General features: G+C 33.3%; 1 protein-coding gene across 1 annotated transcript in view; it reads left to right on the top strand.

Moving 5' to 3' along the window:
- LOC111504411 (uncharacterized) overlaps positions 1-19,757 on the top strand; it is a 30,922-nt gene extending 11,165 nt beyond the window's left edge. The window contains exons 4-5 of the mRNA XM_023158956.2: positions 5,836-6,348; positions 19,249-19,757. Coding sequence (XP_023014724.2) covers positions 5,836-6,348; positions 19,249-19,731 — 996 coding nt within the window. The 3' untranslated portion in view covers positions 19,732-19,757. The remainder of the gene's footprint in view (positions 1-5,835; positions 6,349-19,248) is intronic.
- The last annotated feature ends 1,808 nt before the right edge of the window (positions 19,758-21,565 follow it).

The raw sequence follows: 21,565 nt of genomic DNA, 5'->3' as shown, positions 1-21,565 counted from the left end.
TATAATGAACAGGAAAAACAGTATTCGTTGCTTTTTTATTTTATATACCCTATCCCAGAAGCAATAAATGTATTTAACAATTCATCTAAAATGTAACTGAAAGATGTAATACAGAAAATAAAAAATTGATTCATGTAGGTATAAATAGAAGATTACAAATACTGCTTTTTCAATGAATTCTTCCTCTATCACAATTTTTTGACCGAATCAAATCAGGAAATTTGAAAGTAGAATCGAGTATCTATTACATGATTGTTACATTTTAGTGTCATATGGGATTGCATTATTTTATTTTAAAAGTATATTTTTATTATTTTCACTCAACACAAAATAACAGAATATTTAATTCATAATAATAATCAATATTAAAATGTAGCATTTATGAAACTAACACTCCGTTCCAAATTTCAATTTCTTAATTACATTCGTTCAAAAAATAAGAGGAAAGAAGAAAGATTGAAGGAAAATACTGTAATAGGACAAAATATAATCTGTTTCTACAAGAAAAATACACCCTCTTCAATCTGAAAAATATGAGAATTATAATGGAGAACTTTATACAAGTGTAGAAACGGCAAAATTTCAAGTTTACCCTGATAAGTTACTGCGTAAAATCAAAGTATTTTTCAGAAAGAAAAATGTTGTATTTATCGTTACCTTGTCGTACTCAACAATTTTACCTATCAAGAAAATGGCTTAGAAATAATACAATTATTATCTTAACATTTCGAAGGCCAAAATCTGCCAGAAATGGACAAAAAATTCGAAGATATTCGCAAAATAACTGCAAATATCAAGAAGAAAGATAAACTGAAAACTATACCTGATATGAATATATTCGAATATTTGAAAAAATAGTTTTTTTCTTCTACGAAGTATATTCAAACCTCAGAGTCAATAGCTATTCTTGATTATAGGAAAGTATACTTCTCATGCAGGTAATAATGGATGTTCAAACAGAAAAAGCTATTCTTAGTAGTAAAGTTTTGAATCCAAGAATAAGTATGAAATTTCTCAAATTTCAAGTATATAGAAAGTGTTAACATAAAGTTAACACGATTCATCTACAATTCAATTCAGAGAAGCGTTTTTTTCATGATTTTCCCATCTTTATGCAGAAACCTTAAAAAAAATCCAGAGAAAGAAAGGAAGCAATTGATTTAAAAATAAATTCTTCACAAAGATGTGTAGGTCATGCAAAGAAGTGAATTTCAGACACAAAAATGAAAAAAAAAAACTCTTTTTGAGGGTGACAATGTTTAAAGTTTTTTTTTCGTGTAATCCAATGTTTATAAGGAAGTAGTTGTTTCTATAGGGCTTCTCCCCCCAGTTTGTGTCTGAAAGTTACTTCTCTGCATGACCTACTCATCTTTTCAAAAAAAAAAGTTTCGAATCAATTGCTTTCTTTCTTTCTCCAGAATATTCCCACATTTTTTCTATAAAGATGGAGTAGTAGAACGCCAAAACCTTTTTTTTTTCAGTAATGTTCATATAATTCAATGAAATTAGTCGTTTTGAAGTAACTTTTTTACCGTGTAGTTCACACATCCTTATGAAGAGTTTATTTCAAACTTGATTTTTTTTCTCCTTCCGAAAGTTTCACACAGTTTTTGTATAAATTCGAAGAAATGGGAACCCAGATTCAAACAAGTGTTTGTATTTATTCTGTTAGTAATTCACGCGACAAGCTCTCAGCAAAAATATAAATCAAACATAAGTACCTACAATATTGAATTTTGACTGAGGAAATTAGGCAAAAGCAAAAAACTTTTAGAAGAATTTGAAATAAGCATTTAGAGAGGTTCAAAATTGTTAATTTTGCTTTCTGATGTCAATCTCAGAGAAGCTACCGTCTAATGTTTCCATATACACTGTTAAATTCAATCAATCTTTCGCTGAAACCAACAAAAATCTAATAATTCACCCTCTCAAGGAAGATTTAGGTAATACGGAAGTTACAGTTTTCAAAGATGCCGATGTCCTATAACACTGGTAAACACACAGTTTGCTGCCGGATTTTTTTTTACTGTTTCTAGGTAATTTAGGCCTGCTGAATCCAAAAATACGTCACCTAAAATCTTCCTTTTATATGATTTTCTTGCAAAGGCTTCAAGAGAACGGTCCGTTTGAAGACTCCAGCAGTAATCCGCCATCATGTGAGTGTCCCATCTCCCTTGATACCTCTCTTCCATCGTTTTGATATCTTGGTGGAAGCGTTCCCCTTGTTTCTCACTAAGGTCACCAAGATTTTCTGGGAAACGGTCTAAGTGGCTGTGGAGGTAATGAATTTTGATACTCGTATGACAAACGTGTTTGTTGAAATTGTTGAGCATTTCTTCCACTAAATCCCAATAATTTTCCAATTTATTGTTTCCAAGAAAATTTTTCACAACTTTCACAAAAGAGCACCATGCATTACACTCAATTTCAGTCATCGATTCTGTAAAATACGAATCTTTTATAAGTTGTCGTATCTAAGGCCCATCAAATATTCCGGCTTTCAATTTTTCTTTACTAAAAGCAGGGAATTTGCTGGACAAGTATTCAAAACAAGGACGATTCTGGTCAGGAGAAAGTTCACCATCTTAAAGTCAACACAGATCGCCCACTGATGTTGGTCATACTTGATGTTTTTTAGCACCAGCGATATTGTTTCAAATTCTTCTTTCAGTTTTGTAGAATGCCCAATTAATACACGTTCATAATTGTCGTCATTATGTAGAAGGACACACTTTGAACTTCGTTTGGAACTGTCGATAAAAAGACGCCAGTGATCTGGTGTACCTATACTCCGATACACCCATTTTCCTAATAAACATATATATATATATACATACATACAAAAAACCATATCATCTTGCTGAGAAAAAAAAGGCAAAAGATCTTTTTCTCTATTATGGTTGTGTGTAATTTTGGTGTCTGGGTGAAAAAGGTTCTTTTCCTTTAGTTTGGAGGCAAACAATTCCGAAGAATCCTTTGGAAGGTTCAAATCTCTAATAAGATCGCTTAGCTCTTCCTGAGAAAAGCGTTCAGGACGTGTTGAATCCCCTTCAAAATCACTGTCGTCTTCCTCAAATCTATTAGTCTGTAGTTCGTCAGATAACTTTTCGATATCATCCTCTGATAACGTAGATAGGCTGCTAAATATTGGAATGGGTATCTGCTCAAACTGATTTGGAATTAGTCTTATTGCTAAATCCAGGTTAGGATTTGTCCACGTATGTCGATATTTACGATTAATGCCCTTTATATTCACAAGACAGAAATAGCAATCGTCAAAATAATTTTTTGGTTCCCTCCATAACATTGGAACACCAAACTTCAAACATTTTTGTTGTCCTTTCGTCCACTGTCGAAAGTTTTCAAGACAAGTTTTGCACACTGCATGTGGAGCCCAGGATTTATCTTGATATCCTAAATGAACACCAAAATAGGCTTGATATGCCCATTTTATAAAATCACAAACTGGTTTTCTACTTTCCTTTACAATGTACTCGCCACATATGTAGCAAAAAACGGTCGGGTTATTCACACAACAACGCCTGCTTGTAGAAGCCATGGATTTCAATTGTCAAAAAACAAACTCTTGCAACGAAACTCAAGATCACACAAAATTTTACAATGGAATGCAGTCGACTTTATAGGAATTCGTTAAGGCCGTTTCCGAGAAAATACTATTTACTTATCGGACAATAGGTAAGAAGCAATTAGCGCTAATTTCATGTTATGAGCATTTCCAATAAGTACACTTTAATTAGAAGTCATTAGTATGCATTTGTCTTAGAATTTGTTAAGTTTGTTAATAAACATATTGCAATTATAGTGGTGGGATATACAGAAATGTAAGAATATTTAAGTATTTGATGAGTATGTATCTCGAAAACTAGAGCTGATACAAAGAAAAGGTTTGTATTCTTGAAATCAGCACAGATGAATTAACCAAAATCAGTTGTTTTTTTTTCGGCAGCAAGACAATTTTTTTTTGTGGGCTGTGTAATCGTTGAAATGGCTGTCGAGTTTTTCCATGTAGTAATTTAAAATTATGTTTCATTTTGAAATCATATATTTGTAATTTGAAATGGAGACACTTCTTTATGCTCCAATAATGAAAGTACCAGCTCCAAAGTTTTTCAACATTTGCAGTCTGGAAAACATTTTTCAATTTCCGCCTAACGCTGACTTATTTCATTTATGGAGTTATTTTAATTGTACTTCAAATATTGTTAATATCAATCCAGACTCTCACTTTGGTAGATGCACATATAAACTGGATAAGAAATAATTAACACTTCATTAGAATCACATCAAATGAGCAAAGTCAAGTCGACTAGAATATTTTAATTTTTCGTACATCATTTTCAATGTGATGGAAATTTGAAACTTTTTGTCAGCACAATTGATTTTAAATCGACGAAAATCACCATTCAGCATCAACATATTCAGATCTTGAATAGTTTATATGCGAATATAAATATCATTTGTTACGCAGTTTGAGTTTCTATAATACATTTGAACATATTCGTAGTAGCAACATCAACTTAATGAGGCGGGCCAACCTAGACCTTCATAAAAACTGAAAGTGAATTAAAAACCACTGCCAAGTGGAAGTATTGATCAGCCGCTATATAAACTGCAGAAACATCCTAAATTGTATCACTTTCTGACCAACTAAAGCAAAATCAACTACAATGGCATCAAAAGTGAGTAAGACAAAAATCTGTTGACATAGCATTTGATATAATTCATTATTGATACTACAAATTCTTTGATGGTCTCGTTCGATAATGATGTGAATATCAAAGAGTGGAGTGCTTTTCGAATTTCAGATAAAAACTTGCTGCCTGAGCAATTGTTCAATATTAGTATTGGAAAATAACTTTCCATATTGTATTATTGTTTTCAACACCAAATTATATATTTATGCTTATAAGCTATTATCTGAGGACGAATCCTAGAACATACATTCAAAAGTTATTTCATACTATCAACTTCAATAAGATATTTCCATAAAATGAAATGAAAATAAATGAAATACCTAAACTTTCTTTCTAAATCTTTCAATTATCACATACTGAAAAGTTAACGAAACACTAATATATATTGCCCATTTTAAATAACCATGAATTTGGTGTAAATGTCGAAAAAATGATGAATGAATGAAAAATGATGATTGTGTACAGTTTTTGACACATCGAATTTTCATTCGTAGGTTGAGGGAAATCTAGAAATTATCGAACAATTTCAACTTTGGCCTTTTGGAAACTATTCACCAAATTCTTGGAATTTTTTTGCGTTCAAAAACAATATTGTTGGTATCAATGTGGAGCCTGCAGAAGATATTTGAATCCCAAGAACTTTCAAATCAATTATAATATTTTTGGCACTACACATTAGTTATGAGTAACCAACCACGTCGTACATACACAGGATGAAATCAGAATATGACAAGCTTTATGTAATTTCATGGAAAACTCAGGCAGAAGGTTTCTTAATCTTTCATATAGATCATTTTTTGATAACTTCACTCCATCACTTCGAAGATTTATGGAAGGTAGATGCGACTCGTCATATCGTATATTGCAACTTTGTCTCGATGAATGAGAATTGATATTACTGAAAAAAAGTGTATAAAGTAAGTTAGTTGAAGGGTTCTTTCCGCTGAAAATATTTTTTTCTTATGGATATATAAATGATCACCTCATTCCAAGTACATTTTTTTATTTTTTTACGTTACATCTCTCTCACCGCAACCTCCATTATAATTTGGAATATAAAGTAGATGAATCAGATATAGAAGGTATGGTAAGAAAATAACAAATCTGATTATATTTTCAGTTCATCATCTTCGCCGCTGCTTTGGCTTACGCCAACGCCGGATTTATTGGATCACCAGCAATCGCCACATACTCTGCTGCACCAGTAGTGTCAGCCTACTCTTCCCCAGTGGTATCAGCCTATGCTGCACCCCTGTCAAAATCAGTCGTCAGCTCTTACACCAACCACGGATCACCAGTTGTATCAAGCTACGCTGCACATGCTCCAGTTGTCTCCGCCTACTCGGCACCTCTCATCACCAAATCTGTAGCTCCAGTTTTATCTTCATACTCATCACCAGTTGTTTCAACTTACTCCGCCCCAGTTGTGGCTAAGTCTTTGGCTCCAGTTGTATCTGCTTACTCTTCCCCAGTTGTGTCAGCTTACTCTTCTCCAGTTGTGTCAGCTTACTCTTCTCCACTCTTGGCCAAATCTATCGCTCCAGTAGTATCCAGTCCACTAGTGTCTGCTTACTCTGCTGCTCCGATAGTAGCTCATGCTTCGTACTCTGGACTCAACACTGCTTACCAATGGTGAAAAATTACGAATTGTAAATAAACATCTATTTATTTGAATGGAAATACAGTATAAATGAATCACTTTCTGTTATCATTATTTACTTGATACCTCCGATACTGAAACTGGCGACATAAGTTGTTCTGGAAACAAATCGAAGCAAACAAATCGAAGCAAACCGGACAATTTATAGTATTATTGTGTGAGAAATTCGGATATTTTGAGAATACAAATATGAATATACATAAATATTATCTTGATGGAGTTAACGAAATAAGGTGTCTTTTTTTCAATAATAATGAAATTTGGGGACACATTGTCAACTCAGTGTCATATAATAATAACAGATATTTCAAATTTTTATAGAATACTAGTACTATGTTGCTGTATCACTGCTGTTCCAATGTTTTGACAGAATCAACGAACTTAGACGTGCGCAGCGTTATAGAACAGTGCTTTCAAAAAAAAATTTCTAGAGCGCCATCTAGTGGCGAGTTACAGAACAACTGATAGCCTAAAAACCTTCTCTATGAAAAATTACTTATACATGTTAAGTTTCATCACGATCGATTGAGCGATGTAGAAGTTTATCACTTACCAACCAACCAACCAACAAACATCCATTTTTATATATTAGATAAATGGGGATGGAAATTTTGGAAATGCGATGTTGATTCCAACAAATGTTTCAAACTTGCCAATCCACTTTATTGAGTATATATTTCAATATATGTCCAGAAGGAGAACAAACAAAAAAATCATTTCGAAAGCCATTTGTTAATCAAAAGCTTTTTTACCAAATCTGGAGTGAGAGATGATTGGGAATGGGAACAATGGAACAATATAATGTTCAACAAAAGTCATAATCCCTAGAAATAGCAAAGATCCAGGATATTTTTACTACTTTGTTTGATTTCAATAGATGAACTCAAAAACTACTCAACCGATTTTCACAAGAATTTTCAAAAAATTAAAGATCTCTAAGGAAATTAAAATAATGTAATATATCATGCGGTCCCCCGTATGTAGCAATACCACCTGGCTTCATGAGAAGCAGTCGTCGCCAAGATGCGAAAGACTAATTTTTATATAGGGAATATGATAGAGTGTTCCAGATAAAAGTCATATAGTTCACTTTGTCAAACTTAAAACTGAATACCGGTTGGGAAAAGTCTAAAAAACATGTTTTTATTGGACTATGTAGGACCAGGTAGCCGAGTGGTTGAAAGCATCGCTTTTCAATCATTTTATTATTCATAGCCTAGCGACTACAGGATCATTTTCAAGAGAGAAATCGCTAAGAATCGCACGTGAAACGTAAGACCACGTTGAACCTTGGCTCGTTCAAAATCCGACTTCTGAGGGCTGCCCGTTTATAAGGAGACGACAGATGGTGGAAGAAATTTTTTTTTCAATTCATGAGAGTGAATGATTGAAACGTGAACACAAAAAAAATATTAGAAATTCGTAACAACTGCTCAAAGTGACCACCGGCTACTTCCAAACAATTATGTATTGGGTTTTCAAATTTTTCAACTCGCCTCAAGATGCTAACTGAAATTTTTCAATTGAAAGGGGTATATTTTAAGAAGTGACTAATTTTTTGGGAAGAAAGTTTTTGGCTTTCTACTACTCCATCTTGATATAAAAAATGGGGGAATCTTTCGAAGAAAGGAAGAAACTAATTAATTTCAAAAGAAGTATCTTCATACATGAATGTGTAGATCATACAAAGAAGTAACTTTCAGATATAAACTGGAAGAAAAAGGCCTCCTGAAAGAGCTACTTTCATATAAACGTTGAATTACACAAAAGAATAATTATTTTGAAACGAATACTTTTATATGAACAACGAATTGTACAAAAACAATTTTCTCTACACAGTTTGTATTCCAGACATTCGTTTTGAAATCAAAATCAGATATCACTCACAGGATTTCTACACAGTATGCTGAATGAAATATTTTGTAATATATCGTCAATTCTATTCAGCATATGCTCCTTTGTAGATAGGGGTGTTCCATAAAATTGATCTTCAACGTAGCCCCATTAAAAAAAATCCATTTTTGTCAAATCTGGTGAGCGCGGTAACCATTTGAAAAGGCCTGCTCTACCGATCCATCTTCTGGGAAGTGCAGTGCCTGAATTTCATTAGTTCAGAATTTCATTGTCTGAAGTGATATAAATCGATTTCAAATAGCTGAAAAAATCTATAAGAAAATTAAAAATATTACCTGAAAATTAACAATCATATTGAGCAAAATAAACTGAAGTTACATTGAAATAAAATACAAGCAACAATCGAAAATGGAACTATTACCACGAGCTGAAAATTAAAAATTATCAACAAGAAATGAGAATTAAAAATTAAAAGAATCCAAGCCAAGTTACTTCCAAGCAGTGTTTGAATAGTGTGGTGAACAGGTGCTCCGTCGTGTAGATACGGCATTATCTAATCTATTATCTTATTATAAAGCCATAGTTCCAAAATTGTATGATAGTAATTTTTGTGCTGAAACACGTCGATAAATGAATGTAGAATTCATAGCCCATTTTGATAACAGTTTTATTGCGCATGGCGCATAGGAGAACCAACATTTGTGTTACTGACATGTTCATGACGCATTTTATTTGCGCACCATGTACCTGTTTTCAAACAACCAGTTAGCACTGTAGATATAATTGAGTGTTTTGTACGGAAAACTGTTACTTCTGGAATTTTGTAAATATTGAAGTGATAAACACGCAGTTTTAATCAAAATAAGATAAAATTGCAGATTTCACAAAATCCGTCAATTTTAAGGGTTGAGTCATACTAACAAAAATTATGAAATGAAGTAGTTCTTCAAAATAGTAGAATAACATACTGTGTGTTCCTTTTGAAATATCGAGTTTATGATATTTGAAGTTTGTCCAGTTAATGCCCCTGTATAAAATCTCATGTTCGAAAAATGTAATTTTCAGTTCATCATTTTACTCTCGGTATTGCCTGTCTTAAATATTTATGCTTAAATTCTATTCATAAAATTTTTATGATGACAGTTACGGTTCTTTGTTTTTTCAAAAATTTTCTTTCTTTCAGCAATAACTTGACAACAAAATTTTTGAAAAAATGAAGCATCTCCTTATGTAAAACGTTTCGCTCAGTTCAACGGGAAAAAAATTACAGGAGGTCCTTTCAAAAAAATAATGATCTGCATTGTCCCGCTTCGAAGCAACTCTCTGTATAAATACTCAAAAGACGCTCAGACGGATATAAACCAAAAAAATTGAATATTTCAAATCCCCAGCAAATCAAACAATTCATGGAGACTGATCTGGATGAAAAATATGTGGTATTTAAGGTATGTCTTCATTTGCATTTACAGTTGATTTACTCAGAATGAAGATTTTTTATAGAGAATATTGAAATTTTACTAATTCACTACTCGAATTGTGTATCAAGAAATTTGTTTTTGACAAACAATCTCAATGTCATTGAATAGCTTAGCGCGCCAATGCATTGACAAACATTCGTTACTGGTCACAAAACAGAATGTATGGTGTATATTCGAATACTGATGAAGTACTTTTTTTTAATGTTTCATAATTGAAGAGTGATAATTATGTCACTTACAAACTCATTTCATAGTAGAAATATCATACAAATTGTCCAAATTATCATTTTTTTTATACAGTGCTCACTACTAGAGGAATACTTGTGATGTATTGTTCGGAACCTTTGGTGTAGTAATGAATATTACTGGAGTTTTATCCCAACACTAAACCATTATTTTAACACCATCACGTGTTTAGATCAATAAGTGATCATCTTTAATAGGTAGATTGAATTGAGGTGTCAAGCAACGGTTTGGTGTTGGAATAAAACTCCAGTAATATTCAGAATAATACTGGAGTTTTATCCCAACACCAAACCATTATTTTAACACCACCACGTGTTTCGATCAATAAGTGATCATCTTCAAGAGGAAGATTCAACTGAGGTGTCAAAATAACGGTTTGGTGTTAATATGAAACTCCAGTAATATTCATTCACCAAAGGAATAACAAATGTGCATTTTATTCTAAGTTGCTTTAGCATTCGCTATAAACGGAGCCCTGAGACGGCCAATTTTGAAATGAAAGATCTGAATGATGCAAAAACTGCATCAATTGTAAAGGTTCCAAACACCAGAATTGGAGTACCACAAACTTTTCCATTAAAAGGGACATCATTTTATGAAATATATAAAAAGTATGCTGATCTACGTCTGGTCGCTAAAAATAACAGATTTTTCCAGAAAGGCAAATGTACCTCCCAATTTGTGAGAATCAACAAGTTTGGTGTGATGGCCAAAGAAATCGGTACATTCTTGAAATTACCACATTCAGAAAACTACACTGGCCATTCATTTATGCGTTCTTCAGCTACTATATTAGTGGATAGTGGCAGTAATTTATTGACTCTGAAAAGGCATGGCGGCTGGAAAAGTAGCACAGTCGCAGAGGGTTATATTGATGAATCATAAATTTCATAAACTACATCTTACGATTTGAACTACACAAACTCCAAAACAAAGTTTGTGGAGACCAAATCGTAAGTTGTAGTTTATGAAATTAATTGAGTAACGGCCGAATCAATCAGAAAATTGATGAATCAATGAAAAAATGGAAATATCCAATCAAATAACCCAATCTATTGAACAACCTTCTCAACAAAACTATTCGGGACTAGCTCGAAATCACAATCAATTCCTACTGCAAGACCATCAACCTCTACTACAGTTATGGAAACTGATAATAATGTGACAGAAATTAATAATAAAGCCATTCAGAGTCTGATAGAAAATAATAATATTCCGTTAGTACCGCATGATTGTTCAAATATTATCATCAATAATTATTTTTCTAATATTTAATAAATACAGATCAAAATATACCCAAATATTTTTGTAAAGTGTTCAATAAAATTGGTTCTTTTTGTGTGATACATATTCCTTATATGCTTCTTCAGGCAATTGCATTGGTTTCCAGTCAAAGAGATTTGTAAGTAGGTGTAACAGTCATGCGAAATTGAAATCCGGCATACCTATATTTTTCATGTAGGTCGTCTGAAAAGTATAGTATACAACTCTGGCAGCAAACTGGATATGTCAAACTTGTTTGACAAGATGATGTTGCCAAATCTTGCCGAAATCGAATGGATTTTTTTTCAAGGACGTAACAAAAGCTACAGGAAAATCCTTAAGGCGCCCTCAGAGCGGTGCCTGTGCGAAAGTAACGATTCACAATACATTTGAATCGCTGGAGATTGAACCCATATGATAAAACATTCTCAGGAAGTTTATTCCACATAAACGTAGTTCTCAGGATAAAAGAATTCTTAAACAGTGAAGTTCAAGGTGTACAGAGTTGAACCTCAAAACGATGAGCAGCCACAGTCCGTAGCGTATTTCTGATATGTACCACTCTTGGTGGAATCGAATGTGCCAAGTCATTGAACACTTTTCCTGAAAGTATCTATAGAAGAAACACAAATCTCCAACCTTTCTTCGATGTTCCAAGCTATGAAGGTTGCACGGGGTGTTCGCGTCTCCAATTAGGCGGATGGCTCTTTTTTGAATGAAATCCAGTCACTTCAGGGTATGTTTGGGGGCAGAGCTCCATACATGAGAACAACACTCCAAAGAAGGTCTGATCCGAGCTTCATGAAGCATCAAAAGTTGCTGAGGTGTGTACAGTTTTCTGCTTCGGAACAGTGTTACAAGTTTTTGAGAAGAAACCTCTACAATTTCAGCAACATGATTGTGTCAAGATTTATTGGTATCCTTTTAAACCACCAACGAACTTATCGAAGCAGAAATTGGAATTGTCTGACCTGACATTATTATTTCCGGTTCGAAGGCATTCATCTTCTTGGAGAAAACCGATGCCTGGGTTTTTGTGGCAATGAACTGAACCTGGTTACTTTCATCCCAATTCAAAATCACTTCTATGTCCTCATTAAGATATGCAACCTTTTGCTGCCGATGAAGATATGCTTCCGTAGCCGATGTCATGGAATTCAAATCGAATGACGAGACAAGTGTGCTGTCCCCAGCAAAGCAATATATTGGATTCTTCTTTTTTCCAATAAGTCGTTCATATACAATGAAAAGGGGGTTGGAGACATTATAGATTTCTGGGGAATACCAGCGTTGATGGAGAAAGTATTTGAAAGGTATACATCGGCCACTTGCAGAGAACGTTCTTTCAGGAAGCTGAAGAGATTATACACAAAAATGATCCGACAAGCCATAGCATCGAAGTTTGGCCAGCAAATCCTCACGCCACACACGGTCAAAGGCCTTGGCAATATCAAGCGTAACAGCTCTTTATTCTTTTTGTTTCTGAATTGCGTTATTCTAAATATGGGTGACATACGATAGAAAATCGCCTGTTGATTTTTGTTTCCACAAGCCATATTGATGATTGCTCAAGATGTTGAAGCCTTTCAAATATTCAAGGATATTGTGGTTTGCGACTTTCTCCATGATTTTTAATATCACTGATAGCAAAGCGACTGGTCTATACTCATTTGAAAGATTTTTCTTGCCATTTTTGGGAATAGACTGAACGCGAGCAATTTTCCAACAGGAAGGAAAAACTCCTCTCTCATGAGACAGGTTCAAAAGTCTGCAAAATACTTGTGCGAGTTCATTTGCGCACTTTTTAGGTACGATAACGGCCACTTCATCAGGGCCAAACGCCTTGTTGATATTGAGCTGTTCCAAAATTCGCCTGACTAGATGCTGTCGAAAAGTAATTTTTGGCATTGTGGATTCTAGTGTGGGAAAAGTAGGTGATGTCTTTCCCAGAAAATCGACTGTAGAGTAGGAAGCAAATTGTTCAGCTAGTAGATTTGCTTTTGAACCATCGGCTAGTGTTAGTGGTGGAATTGTGGATTTCGCCTTCCAATTCTAGATACTAATTGGAAGCAGCAGTGATGCAAATTTTTTACTTCCCTCACACCTATTGAACTAATTAACTCGGCAAACGACGTTCAGAAGAGCTGTCGCCTGTGTGTAGGAGGAGCTGGTAGACATTTCGAACACCTTCTCTGAAGGAATACATTTCATTGTCGGTTCTTTAACATTATTATTAGTATTGTTGAAGTTTCATTTATCAGTAGTAAATATAGTATAAATGGTTATCAGTTTTATTGAAACTATGCCTTTTAATTACTGCTGTGAAAAGCTTCCTCAACTACTACTGAACAATTTCTTTCTGTTTTATCGTCGCGTCGCGTCGTCCAAAGCCTACTCAATCAAAGTATGCGTTTCAAAGTCTTCATGAAAAAACTTAAAGCTGTGTATTTCAAAGATGACTATAGCAAAACATTGAATATGCTACATTTTTGGAAAGGCAATTTTGAACTCTATTGAAATATACAGAAATATACAGGGGTCTCTTGAAGAAAATAGTTTTTCATCAGTCACTATTGATATCTCTTTGAGAAAATAAGTTTTTCACACCATTGAGATCTATGTAAAAAAGTGTTCTGGAAATGTTTTCATAGGAACAAAAATGGTTGATGGAAACACGTTGCAGCAACTTTTCGAAAAACATGATGTAACACAGAAACGATGATTGATATCGATATGCGTTTTTCTCATTTGAGTTTGTCATAAAATTTGAATCCCATACACAGCCATCAGTTTTCACCTATCTAGTTTGAAAACAGGAGTTTTCCTTTGAAAGGGTTCAATTTGGCCCACTCTGTACTAGTATAAAAAACTGTTAATCAACTGATTATTGTAAATTTGATTTTCACGGTTGAACATGAACAATTTCAACTAGTGAAGGATTCAACGGATATCTTCTAACTAGTCCTTCGTTGAATTAATAAAACTTTTCAATGATTTTAATTGATTGTAGGATAGAAATATGTTAAATATAGAATATCCTGTTCCACTACAGGATCAACAAAATGGCCTGAATCATAATTTCAAACCAAAAATCAGTTTTGTAAACATAGAATATTGAGGTTTTGGAACAATAGAGCTGTCTCTGAGAGTTACTTCAAATTCAAATGAGATGTGGCTGCAAATATATTCAAGTCTGGACTTGTTGACCGTAATAATTTCAATAAGTAAGTGATAATTGCAGAAAGAATTGAACAGGTATCTGAAGATAATGGCGTAATATTCACGAGAGCAGATGAAGGTGGAACTGTTACTGTGATTAGCAAAAATGATACGTTGGTAAAACTCTCGAAATTTTCTCAATTCAGAAACCTACGATGTTCTGATGAATGATGCTACAACTCTGTACCAGAAAGATGCTAAACTCAGTAGAGCTTGGGATGAAAAGAAGTGTTAAACTCAGAGCGTGATCGTGAACCAACAACCACGCCAAATCTATTATCTCATTTACTTACACAAAACTAATTTTTCGATAAGATCCGAACGGTTTCATCCGTATTAATCTCAGAAATGCTCATTCAATCAATTAAAATACACACTGTTAATGATCAAATGAAAACAATTTAGCTCATTGGGCATCTCTTAGACAGTATCCATGTTATTCCTGAGTCTACGTAATATTTGTCTGTCAGAAATATTTCCAATTTATTGAAAATTTTCATTAATGCAATGAAGGGCTAATGATGAGAAACCTGATGAGTCCTTTGCCAGCTGAAATTTTCATGGATAACTTCGAAAATGATCTTCAATATAACACATAATTCACAGTATATAAAACTCCCTTGATCGTTTCCTAAATATTTGGGATGTTCTAGAACGTACTCAAACGTTCCAGATTACTTCTAAACATCCCACCAAATTCCAAAATATTCTTGTATACTCTGGAATATTTTGAATCCTCTCGAAGTTCTGGAATTTTCTAGGAATTTCTGAATGGCGAATGAATAATCTTAACATTTACGAAGAGTTACTATTTTATCTCTTTCAAAGTAATTCCCCCCAGATATAATACACTTTTGTCAGCGTTTCTTCTAATCTTCGAAGCAGTTCGGATATGCACCTAAGTTCTCTCAGCGATTCTTAATTTTGGGAACAGGGAAAAGTTGCAAGGGGAGCAAAAGTCGCAGGATGGAAAATCAGGTGAATACAGTGGCTGATGCATTATTACAGTGTTGGGTTCGGCCAAAAAATATCGAACAAGCAATAACGAGTCAACAGGTGCATTATCGTGATACAAAAGCCATGGATTGTTTTTCCACAATACCGCACGTTTTCTTCGCATTGCTTCTCGTATATTCACAAAATAATACTTATTGACCGTACGACCATGTGTCAAGAACTCATGATGCACTTCACCATGATAATCGAAGAAAACAATGAGCAAAACCTTGACATTTGATCAAAATTGGCGTACTTTTTTGGTCTTGGCTCTCCTGGGCTCTTCCGTTGGAACGATTAGACTGATTTAGAGATTATAACCATATACCCATGATTTCTCCCCTGTTATAACCCTTTCAAGCAAAACTGGATCATCGTTGACGTCATTCAATAATTCGTGACCAATGCTCATGCCACGGTATATTAGTAGATCAGATACGGGATAGGAGACATAGTTACGTTAGTGAGTGGGAAAGAGACGTGTGTGACGTAATCGATGCATAGAAAGATAGAATGATTATCGGAGATATTCAGTTTAGAGATAACAACGCGTGTAATATATAAAAATAATGGTACGCGTACACGCGTGGGGGCTATGTACACGTGTACGCCTGTACATAGCCCCCAGAATTCCAACATTCACCTTATTTTTTGAACAGATACCGTATCGCACTCTGCCCTCGGAATTTACTTTTTGAATAAATCCCCCTCGAAATAAACATTTTTTCGAATGCCTTCTTTGCCTAATGCTTTCACAAACTGTTTCATCAGCCCCAATTTGATATGGAGTAGTGAAAGTAAAATTTTTAGTGAGAAGTAAACTTTGTTTTTCAACATTTTTAACTCCAGGAATAAGACCCTTTCTTATTGGCCACACCTGCTTGACATGTTGTTTTCTATCACTGCTATCCCATTCACATAGAAAACATGGAAACTTAGTGTAACCACTTTGTTGACCTAGTAACATGGAAATAACTTTCAAGTCTCCACAAATGGTCTACTTATGATCAGAGTAGCTGAGCTAATCAAGAACAAATTCAAGATTTTCGTAGCATTCCTTCAAATGGACTGAGTGGCCAACGGGCATAGAAGCATATTGATTTCCATTGTGAAGAAGTACAGCTTTCAAACTTCTTTTTGATGAATCGATGAAAAGTCTCCATTTCTCTAGTTCATACGTTATGTTGAACATTTTCATGACGCCGGGTACATTGTTGTAGAAAACTTGGTCACCCTCTTGTGTAAAATAAGGGACAAATTCCCTTTCCCCAAATCGGTACCATGAAAATGAAACAACGGAGGCTAACATATGTCTTTCTTTAAGTCTAAACCCTAAAACTTCTGCTGAGTCCTTTGGGAGGCCCAGATCTCGTACTGAATCGTTTTGTTATTGAAATGAATAGATTAAAACCGTATTTTATCTTAGATACACACTCACATTGTGTAGTAACTTGTTCATCATAAAAGCTCCATAATACAGATTTAATTTACCGCTTATATAGGCTATATAGTACAGAAACATCGAACCCATACCAAACCTAAAAACCCTTCTAATAAGAAAATTTCAGGTGAAACTTATGACTTATCTGTAGGTAATAGAATTTTTTTACTATTTTTTCCGTAATCTGCACACAAAATACTGTTAAAATCACTAGTTAAATATCCTACATGTTTTTCATCGCAGACTTGTGTTATCAGATATTATTATGTTTTTTCAAATCGCGATTTTTTTTTTCGGCTCAACTGATTTCAAATGGACAGAATTAATAATTTTTTGTTTATTCGAAACCCCAACAGATTGTACACAAATGTAATCTGTTTTCGCAGGATGAAGTTTTTGTAATACATTGTTATAACACATTTGAACATATCCCTTGTCGCAATAATAACGAAATGAAAGAGGCCAACCTAGACCTTCATAAAAACAGAAAGTGGATCAAAACCGCCGCCAAGTGGAAGTATCGATCAACCGCTATAAAAACTGCAGAAACATCTTGAATTGTATCAGTTTCTGACCAACTAAAGTAGAAGCAACGACAATGGCATCAAAAGTGAGTATGACAAAAATCTGTTGACACAGAATTTGATATTTAATCATTATTATTACACCAAGTTCTTCGAAATGATAATGCTTTTTCATTTGAAAATATGTATAATGATGTAAATATAATTGTTGTAAATATTGTCATCAATCATCATCAATATCAAAATTGGCTTTTTATTGATAATAATTATTGTTGAAAATTGTCAGATCAATAATATCTATTTCGAGAAAAATAAATTTCAAAACTGATATAGAGGAATACCTACACTAAAAGTATTCAATTATATGCGGATATAAATAGTCCCCCGTCCGTCTTAACTTCTAAACGGGACAATCTATCAATTTCACATGAAATTTACGTGAAAAGTCATCATTTTTACTACTTTTTGAAAAGGAAAACAATACCCTTGTATCACTTGTGGCCGAGGGGACGCAACCATATTGTTTATTCTAATGGAAATTAGAGTCTCATGATATCTAATTAGATTTGAAATTGAAATACACATCCAACACTGTTTTATTTTTGGAAATTGGTTCAGACATTCCTGAATAATTGGCAGAATCTGCAAAAAAGCGATAATATGAGAATTTTAAAAATGTATTCAAAATTCACTTCAATTCATTTCAGTAGGTAAATATTCAAAGTGTTAATCATTCACTTTCTGGACAAAACTGTTAACAAATGTATTCCGTGCATAATGAAATATTAGTGAGGTAATTTCGTTGTTTTTTTTTATCAACAAAATCTGAAATGAACTATGGTTGCATATTGTCATGTACCGCCTCAAAATATCTAGCGCCATTATATCAGGTGACATAGTCGTCTTTTCTAATAGACCAAGTTTGCATACCGACCGGTTTCAAACCAACTTTTCGTAATAAAAAGGCTGAAATGTAATATCGAACAAAAAGTTAATAAAATTTTTTCAAATATAAGACGTGCTCAGAAGGGCCTATTAGATTACATGATATATCGCCACTAGATATCTAAAAAGAATACGTAGCATTTGTACTGTACAATTAATAGCCATAGTTCATTTTAGAATTCGTAGATAGAAAAATAATAGCTTGAAATTAACTTACTCCAGGAACATTTCATAATGCAAGAAGTAAATGAGTTTGCCAGAAAGAGAATCGTAAACAATTATTAGATTCGCTAAAATGTATGGGGGTCAGTTACACTGTTTTCGAAACTTTGATATTTATCATCTGTTTGTAGATTCTTGAAACGATTATGAAAATGCTAATTAATCAAAAACGACCCAACAAATTTCCATAAATAAGAAAATGGTGTATAGAGGTATCACAAAACCCTCCTTAGTGATTCAACACTATGGACTTTTCTTATCAAAAAGTAATAAATGTAATGAAAAAACTCATTTATACCGTTTATTGCATGATTTTCACTATAATAGTTAATTTTAATATGGATTTTCATCAAGTATCGGTCAGATATATTCAATTGATGAAAATGATTTCCAATCTTGATTTTTTGTCCCGTTCAGAAGTTGAAAGTGAGTAGGTTATATTTACGCGGGCAGTTAATACATAAAGTGGATTCGTTAATATTGAAGTTATTTTTTGAAAATCATGTTTTTAGCTGAGTTGAAGTAATAGAAGAAATCATTTTTTAAATTGTTCCCTTCTAACCCAAAACTACTTGAATCTAAAATATGGAATAATCATCAATTGAGTATAGTTTCATTAATTTTATTGTTGACTTTTATGAAAAGTCATAATAAACGAAGTTTACAATTGTTGTGAAATTTTCAGTTCATCATCTTTGCCGCTGCTTTGGCTTGCGCTAACGCCGGATTAATTGGATCACCTGCAATTACCACATACTCTGCTGCACCAGTAGTATCTGCCTACTCCTCTCCGGTTCTATCAGCCTATGCTGCACCCCTGTCAAAATCAGTCGTCAGCTCCTACACCAACCACGGATCACCAGTTGTATCAAGCTACGCTGCACACGCTCCTGTTGTCTCAGCCTACTCTGCACCTCTCATCAGCAAATCCGTAGCACCAGTTTTGTCTGCATACTCTTCACCAGTCGTTTCAGCCTACTCCGCCCCCGTTGTAGCCAAATCTTTTGCTCCACTTGGCTTCAGCTCAGCTTACTCTTCCCCAGTTGTATCAGCTTACTCTTCCCCACTTCTAACTAAAAGTATCGCACCAGTAGTGTCTGCTTACTCCGCTGCTCCAGTGGTAGCTCATACATCGTACTCTGGACTCCATGCTGCTTACCAATGGTGAAAATAACTGTGAAGTATTTATTTCATGTAAATAAACTATTATAATAATCAACTTCAATTCATTCGTGGTATTTTTCAAAATATAGAAGTTCAATCCTTTGAATATATTTATATAAAATATGAACCTAGATTTTCTAGAGTCTAAATTCAATTTTCACAAATAATTTTCATGAATTTCCATTAGAAATAATATCAGTCCGATAAATCTATGCTGAGGAAAGACATAGACTCCAAGAAAATACATATTTTGAATAAAAATTGAAAACAACTTTCCAAAACGCCTACCCAGTGGGATCTGACCAATGCCCAACGGAAAGCGGCGACTCACCTGCCTAATGTGATGACCGAAAATTATGATTTAGGGCTCATTCAATTTGGAATGACTTCTAGCAACTTTTTGAAAAATTTCAGGAGGGGCTCGTAAAAATTGCAAAAGTTATAAACAATTTAGTAAAAAAAGGAGGGGGATGGATTTTTGCAAATATCTCAGAAAATATCAAAGATATCTGAAAATTTATAAAAGATCCTTAAATTGGAGAGAAGTTCCTGAAAAATGTTTCACCTTCCGAAACTCTATTACCAATATTTATGATTTCAAATAGCTTTAAAAGCGGGCGATCCGCGTCCCGCACGCGCTGACCAAACCGGACCTTTGAACAATAAAAATCGTTTAAACCCACTGAATATCATCATTAGGATAAAACATTCACATACCTCCTAGACAAAAATCCATGGGAAAAGAATTTCGTGATCATTTTATTAGATATACTTTAGTTAATTAACTAATTAATAAATTAAATTTTTAAATAAACTAAGTTTTAAATTAACATAAAAACCCTGATAATTTTCAAAGTGAAAACCCCAAATTTTGTTTTCTTTCTGAAGCTTTTCTTGAAAGCTTTCAAGAACGATTCGTCTTGGAAAAATAAAAAAATTAATTTTCCACTTGGTAATAATAATAATCAAAGACGTTAAAAAGTGAAAAATTCAATTAAAGCAATAAAACTATTTTTTTAATATTCAAATTTATTCATATTCATATTATTTGAAATTACATAACAATGATTTCTCATCATTTTCAGCTCAATTTGTTTAAAAAATGTTTTAAAGGAATGTATTGTTTATGAGATATTTAAAATTTTTTTGGGGAGATTTTCATAAGTGAATATTATGATATTTAAAAATATATTCCTCACAAAAATTTTGTATTGCTCAAAAATGCATTTATTGATTAACAATTTTTTTGCTACAAAATATGAGTATAAAAAAACGATTTTTAAAATCATCATTTCTATTTCTCTTTGATATTCTGAAAACAAGAACTTTTTTTGTATATATTTTCTTTATTCACTCAATAAACAATTTGTTTTGAACAAATTAACTTTAACAATATTTTTATCACATACTACTTAAACTGAAACAACCGTGTGTCACTTTTTGTGTAGAAAACACAAATATTAAAAATTTGTAAAAAAAGAGAGAAACAATTGTACCTAAAAATTACATATGATTGTCTTTTTTTCTTTTGGTAGTAATAATAAAAATGTATCGTGAAAATTTATTTGTTTGAAACAAATTGTTTATTGAATAAATAAAAAAAATAAAAATTCAAAAAATTTTTTTTCAAAATATCAAAGAGAAATAGAAATTGTGATTAAAAAAAATGTTTTCCAATATTTATATTCAGTAACAGAAAAAAATTGTTAATCAACAAATGCGTTTTCAAGCAATAACATTTTTTTAAGAAACGATTTTGTTTTTGAAAATCATAATATTCACAACTGATGAAAATCCCCCCAAATGAATTTTGAATATCTCATAAACAATACATTTGT

Source organism: Leptinotarsa decemlineata, unplaced genomic scaffold (genome assembly GCF_025532065.1).
Source record: "Leptinotarsa decemlineata unplaced genomic scaffold, Ldec_3_MD MMD2_tig00000026_RagTag_RagTag, whole genome shotgun sequence".
Classification (NCBI taxonomy): domain Eukaryota; kingdom Metazoa; phylum Arthropoda; class Insecta; order Coleoptera; family Chrysomelidae; genus Leptinotarsa; species Leptinotarsa decemlineata.
This window is presented reverse-complemented; position numbering and strand designations above follow the sequence as displayed.